This window comes from Sorex araneus, chromosome 6 (assembly GCF_027595985.1).
Source record: "Sorex araneus isolate mSorAra2 chromosome 6, mSorAra2.pri, whole genome shotgun sequence".
Classification (NCBI taxonomy): Eukaryota; Metazoa; Chordata; class Mammalia; order Eulipotyphla; family Soricidae; genus Sorex; species Sorex araneus.
This window is the reverse complement of record NC_073307.1, coordinates 153,534,990-153,542,063: the sequence shown is the minus strand read 5'-3', so window position 1 is coordinate 153,542,063 and position 7,074 is coordinate 153,534,990. Positions and strand designations below refer to the sequence as shown.

The 7,074-nt window shown below is 41.5% G+C and overlaps 1 protein-coding gene across 1 annotated transcript; it reads left to right on the top strand.

The window, feature by feature from the left end:
- Window positions 1–1,508: 1,508 nt before the first annotated feature.
- Window positions 1,509–2,447, top strand: LOC101537878 (olfactory receptor 1030-like). Its single transcript, XM_004620426.2, has one exon. The coding sequence runs from the start codon at window positions 1,509–1,511 to the stop codon at window positions 2,445–2,447; it is 939 nt and encodes a 312-aa protein (XP_004620483.2).
- The last annotated feature ends 4,627 nt before the right edge of the window (window positions 2,448–7,074 follow it).

Here is a 7,074-nt window from a genome sequence, read left to right as displayed (position 1 = left end):
GTTAAGGTATCAGCAGATCAGCAAACTGCAAAATAAAAGATGGGTGTCTGAAAGTTCTTTTTTTTCCTTGGCATTCAGGTTTTTGAGAATCAGGGTGAAGAAGCATGCTTATGTTACCTTGAAAGTTTGCTTTGATATTCTGTCTAAATCTGAATTTATATGAACTGTTATAGAGATCACTGGATCATTGTCACTGTCATCCTGTTGTTCATCGATTTATTTGAGCGGGCACCTGTAATGTCTCTATTCCTCCCAGTCCTGAGATTTTTAGCAGCCTCTCCTTACTCATCTTACCAATGATTGGAGTCTCTTTCAGGGTCAGGGAAATGAGACCTATCATTACTATTTTTGGCATATCGAATACACCATGGGTAGCCTTCCAGACTCTGCCGTGCAGGTGGGATACTCTCGGTAGCTTGCCGGGCTCTCTGAGAGGTATGTATGTATCTGTGGATAGATAGATAGATAGATAGATAGATAGATAGATAGATAGATAGATAGATAGATAGATAGATAGATTGGGCTGGAGTGACAGCACCATGGTAGGGCGTTCGCTTTATACACGGCCGACCCATGTTTGATTCCTCTGTCCCTCTCAGAGAGCCTGACAAGCTACCGAGAGTATCCTGCCAACATGGCAGAGCCTGGCAAGCTACCGATGGTGTATTCGATATGCCAAAAACAGCAACAAATCTCACAATGGAGATACTACTGGTGCCCGCTTGAGTGAATCGATGAGCAACAAGATGACAGTGGCAGTGATATAGATTACTATCTATGATTTGTTGCCTACTATCTGAACTCCATCAAATATGCTGTGGTAATTATGGAAAATGGATAGGAAGTGTCTTATAATGTGTCACGCAGTGTGGTCTGGAAAGGGGCCTGGAGCATGGCGGCAGTTGGGCAGTGGAGGTCGGCTGCCAGGGTTGGGTCCCTTGGGGCGGGAAGCGTTCCCACCTGCCTTCCTCTGGGGCTCCCCAAGTGAAAACAGTCGGGCGTGGAGTCCCACTACAGAGATACTATGAAAAATTTTTAACCTCCCAAATATTAGGGATTCTTTCATTTGTAATTGGTCTCTAATCTCAACTCAATGGCATTGTGAAGTTATTTTTAATTATTATCAATATAACAATAAGTCTCTCAATGAGAGACGTTACTGGTGCCCGCTCGAACAAATCGATGAGCAACGGGATGACAGTGACTGATCAGTGACTGATCAATATAATTTAATGAAAAACCTTTATTGAAATGAGGTTTCATTAGGTAATGGTTAACACTGAAAAATGGGTTGAAAATCTTTGAGATTGCTCTTATGCTCCATCGATTTATTAAGTAATTATGAAGCTGCTTCTAAATTAACACAATAAAAGCCTTTGGGCTATTTAAAAAAATTATATTTTATGTGATATCTAACACAGTACAACTTAACCAAGGTTTCAACGAGTTCAACGTTTCTTCTTTTGCCTTAGATGTTTGAATCAATGGCCCACAAATGAGACAGAGAAATGTTCAGAAGAAACTACACTGAGGTGACAGAATTCATCCTCTTAGGCCTCACGAGTCGTCCAGAATTGCGAGTGGTTTTCTTTGCGCTGTTCCTGGTGGTCTACATCATTACTGTGATAGGAAACCTGGGCATGATCATTTTAATCAAGATCGATTCCCGCCTTCACACGCCCATGTACTTCTTCCTCGCGAGTTTGTCTGTGCTTGATCTCTGCTTCTCCACCAATGTCACTCCCAAAATGCTGGAAAACTTCTTGTCGGAGAAGAAGACCATCTCCTACGCAGGTTGTTTGGTGCAGTGTTACATCGTCATCGCCGTGGTGCTCACTGAGCACTGCATGCTGGCCGTCATGGCCTATGACCGCTACATGGCCATCTGCAATCCCCTGCTCTACAGCAGTAAGATGTCCAAGAGTGTCTGTGTCCGCCTGGTCATTATCCCCTATGTTTACGGCTTCCTCCTTAGTGTCATGGAGACCTTGAGGACCTACAACCTCTCTTTCTGCGGTGCCAACGAGATTAACCACTTCTACTGTGCGGACCCCCCTCTCATCAAACTGGCCTGCTCCGACACCTACAGCAAAGAGCTGTCCATGTACATCGTGGCCGGCTACAGCAACGTCCAGTCCCTCCTCATCATTCTCACCTCCTATATGTTCATCCTGGTGGCAATTCTCAAGAGCCGTTCTGCAGAGGGGAGGAAAAAGGCTTTCTCCACCTGTGGCTCCCACCTGACCGTGGTCACTATCTTCTACGGGACCCTCTTTTGCATGCACCTGAGACGCCCCACTGAGGAGTCTGTGGAGCAGGGGAAAATGGTGGCTGTGTTTTACACCACCGTCATCCCTATGCTGAACCCCATGATCTATGGGCTCCGGAATAAGGATGTGAAAGAGGCGTTGAGAAAAGTGTTAGGAAAACAGAAAGTAGGGGACTAAAAGCACTAAACTGCCATTAGGATTTATGCTACAGCTAGTGAAAAAATAATATTATTGGGTGATCATCTTACATTTTTTTTTGTTCTTTTTTTTTGCTTTTTGGGTCACACCCGGCAATGCACAGGGATTACTTTTGGCTCATGCACTCAGGAATTACTCCTGGTGGTGCTCTGGGGATCATATGGGATGCTGGGAATCAAACCTGGGTCGGCCATGTGCAAGGCAAAAGCCCTACTTGCTGTGCTATCGCTCCAGCCCCTTATCTTAACCGGTTTGCACATACATTTCTATTTAAGTAGATAAGTAGATTTCAACTGCTAGAAGCAATGTTTGGAAAGGGAAGAATAGAATTTTCATTTTATTCATCTAACCCTGCTGGCTGGTGGAGTTTCTGAAAAACATTGTCTTAAACAAATCTGAAGTTTTCTTGGTGTATTCTTCTCTCAGACAAAGGAAGTCGAGGGATTAACAGTTCCTGACATTTTGCAATTTTATTTAGTTTGGGACTTGTTTTAACTGGATCATGTTGACTTACAAACTTGAGCTCCTGTGATAATGCAAATGACTGCAAAAGAAGCCAGCCCACATCAGATTTTTCTGCTTAGTCTGGGGAGAAAATCCACATTTATTTGTAATTTAGTTTACATATGAATGACGTAGAAGGGGGCATTTGTGCATAAAATTTTGCTTTTAGATTATAAAATAATCCTGTAAACTATTCTGAGAATGAATAACTGTATTTCTTTTCAGACTTTATACTCCTTAATACTACCTCCACCCATTTTATTTCCCCAATGAGTCCACTGCAGCCACTGACTTTAACCCAGACCCCCACCTTGTTCAGAAAATCTTGTATTTTACTTGTGCGAAATACTAACATAGTCATCTTTAAATCCTATGTTTTTCTGAGTTCCTAAAATATGAAGTCAGATATTAATTTCCAAGTAAGAATCTCTTGATTACTAATATATTAAATAATCTATATGGATAAGAAATATAGGCGGTTATATTCTCTGTTGATCTAAATATAAGCATGACTTATTTACATGTTTAATCCTTTAATAGAATCTCTCTTAATTCTTTATAATGATATCTAAAATGTGTTTTCAAGGAATCAGGGCTCTCTCTCTCTCTCTCTCTCTCTCTCTCTCTCTCTCTCTCTCTCCAGTGTCTGGAGTCAGAAGTTCTAAAAGTACAAATCTCCACTATAAAAAGAATATGACTACCATCTACCATGATTCCTACAGTGTGAACGTTGCTAGGAGTATAGTAGATCTTAAAAAAATGACAATTTTCACATATTTTCTGTTTACCTCCCCTCCTATTAATCATTAATTTTTACCATTGTTCAGGTTTATTTATAATTTCAGAAGTATAATTTAACACTCCTATATGTATATAACGTTAAAAGGACTATCATCAAAATTCCTGTGCCAGTCAAACACCGAAAAGAATCCCCTATATATTCAAACTCTTTTTCTGTTTAATAAAAGCAGTTTTTAAAGAATCTAGGAGTTAATATTTTTGTTTTGCCAGATCATTTATTTTAGTTATTTATTTTGTTTCACATCTGAGTAAAAATATGCACTTTGTCTTCCTAACTTCCATTTTTAAAATATAATGCAATCATTTCACATTCTAATCCTTTTGTTCCAAATGGCAAAATTTTATCTTTTACAATGGCATGTATATCACTGTCACTATCACTGTCCCCCCCTTGTTCATTGATTTGCTCGAGCGGGCACCAATAAAGTCTCCATTGTAAGACTTGTTGTTGCTATTTTTGGCATATCGAATACGCAATGGGTAGCTTGCCAGGCTTTGCCATGCGGGCGGGATACTCTTGGTAGCTTGCCAGGTTCTCCGAGAGGGAAGGAGGAATTCAATCTGTGTCAGCTGCATGCAATGCAAACGCCCTACCCACTGTGCTATAGCTTCATATATATTTCATATATATATGAAAATATATATTCCAATGAGTAATATACCACAGTTCTTTTAGTCATCTATCAAAGGCTATTTAAGTTGATTCCATACTTTGAGTATTGTGAATAATGCAGAATTTTACGGATGTGACAAAATTTCATCTTCTGGGGTTGACCAGTTATCAGAAGCTCCAAATTCTTTTTACATTGTATTCTTCATAGTTTTCATAATCACTCAGTTAGGCTATATCAGTATCATCATTTTTTTTTGCTTTTTTTTGGGTCACACCCGGCGATGCACAGGGGTCACTCCTGGCTCATGCACTCAGAAATCAACCCTGGCGGTGCTCAGGGGACCATATGGGATGCTGGGATTTGAACTCGGGTCGGCCGCGTGCAAGGCAAACGCCCTACCCGCTGTGCTATCGTTCCAGCCCCAGTATCATCATTTTAATCTAAATCAGTGACCTGACTTCTAAATAGCTACATACTTTTTCATGAGTCATTTTACTTTTGTGGATGTCTGGTTCTCTTCCATTGTCACCCCAAAATGCTGTAAAACTGATTATCAGAAACAAGATTTATTTCCTATGTTAGATGTTTACATTTTCATCAATGTACATTTCTATTGCGCTTGTCCATGTGGAGGTGTTTATCTTGGAAGTCGTGGCCTCTGATCAGTTCAAGGCCATCTACAATCTTTTGCTCTAGGGAAGCAAAATGTCCAGGACTATTTATATATGGCTCATTTCTGATCCTTATGTCTATGGGTTCTCTTTTAGTCTAATATGCACACCATGGGCATATGGATTGCATTTCTGAAGAAATTTTGAACCCAACCAATTCTATTGTGCAGACCCTCCTCTCATCAAGAGTGCCTGTGGGCTGGAGCTCCACATCAAAGAATACACAATGATTGTTATTGCTGGAATTAATTTTGCATACTCTCAGTAAACATTCTCTCCCACACCCTCATAGTAGTGGCTGTACTACACGTTAGGTTTGATGCTTGGAGGAAGATCCTGGGAGGAAGAAGGCCTTTCCACCAGTAGGACCCACGAGACGGCAATTAACATGTTTTATGGAACTCTCAAATTCGTATCTCTTGAGAGTCAGTGAACAGTCTGTGGAGCAGAGGAAGGTGGCAGCTCCACTTTAAACCTGGGTCATTCCTATGCTGAATTCCATGAAACAAAGATGTGAAAGAGGCAGTCCACGAAACAATCGTCACAGTGAACTTGGGGACACAAACATTCAATAGAGGTTTCTGTGATGCATTGCTATCCAGTACACATGTATGGGCATTAAAGTTCTAGTTCATACAAAACTTCATATATAAATTTAACATTTACATGCACCTAAAAGATCTCACATGGGAATGTTTTCCCCAATGGTGGTTTCAGATTAAGAATCCTGCTTTTCTCTATGTGTAACGTCTCCTTCAACATTTACTTACAACTCTTCTTTCCCTATTTCTGCTCTAAGACTCTCAGGTCCTGGGTTCACTGTTCTCACTGTCATCCCGTTGCTCATCGATTTGTTCGAGCGGGCACCGGTAACGTCTCTCATTGAGAGACTTATTGTTACTGTTTTTGGCATATCCAATACACACAGGTAGCTTGCCAGGCTCTGCCTCTTGGGCTTGATACTCTTGGTAGCTTGCCAGGCTCTCCGAGAGGGGCAGAGGAATTGAACGTGGGTCAGCCGAGTGAAAGGCAAACGCCCAAGTCCTGGATATTATGACATTTCCTTGTCATTTCCTAGTTTCCTATGTATCTGGCCTACTTAACCTGACTAAACTCATGTTAACCTTACACTTCTGAGTCCTTATGATTGGCTCCTACATTGGTTCTTGTATGGGCCCTATGGTATCACACTTGTGAAGAAAGGGAAGAGATATTTTTAGTTTTCCAGCTACCCCTGTTTTAATCAAATTGCAGTGAGACATACAGTTATAAGGTTATTCGTGATTGGGCTTTAGACATATAATGTTCTGACATCAATGCCCATTCCCTTCATAAGTGTACATTCCCACCACCAATGCCCCCAGTTTCTCTCCCAGCCCCCAGTCTCCAACCCCCAACCTGCCTCTATGACAGGTACTTCTCTCTCTTTCTCTCTCTCTCTCATTCGCTCTCTTGCTCTCATTCTCTTTCTTTCTCTCCTTTTAGGTACTGTGGTTTGCAATAAGGTACTGAAAGGATATCATGTATATTACTTTATCTTCTCTCAGCACTCAGCTCTTGTCAGGCGGAATTATTTCCTACTCTCTGTCATCGTGATTCCTTCTCTGTCCTAACCGTATTCAGCCTGCCCAGCTCCCCTCCCCATCCCTTACTTGAGGGCCAGGATACTGGCCCATGTTAGGAAAGAATGACGTTTAGAATTACTAGGGTAGCAAACCCACATCCCACAGCTGCTGCCATGTAAACCCATGGGACCGGTTTTACAGATTCACAACTAACCTCCAAATTGATGCCCTCTAAGCTGCTGAAATTCATGAGTACACTGACCTTCTAGATGAAAATTCTGGGGTGTCCTTGGGATAGAAGTAGCATAAATTCCTGCCCAGCTGATGCCCCAGAAGCCACACCCATACTCCACAGCCACTTCCATCCCAACGGTCCAATTTCACTGCTTCAAAACTAATCATTTAGAGACTCCAAGCAGACAAAGGTTCCAGGGATTATCAACTCATAGAT

Coding starts and splice junctions, on each gene's coding strand:
- LOC101537878 (XM_004620426.2), top strand. CDS start 1,509: ATGTTCAGAAGAAACTACACTGAGGTGACAGAATTCATCCTCTTAGGC.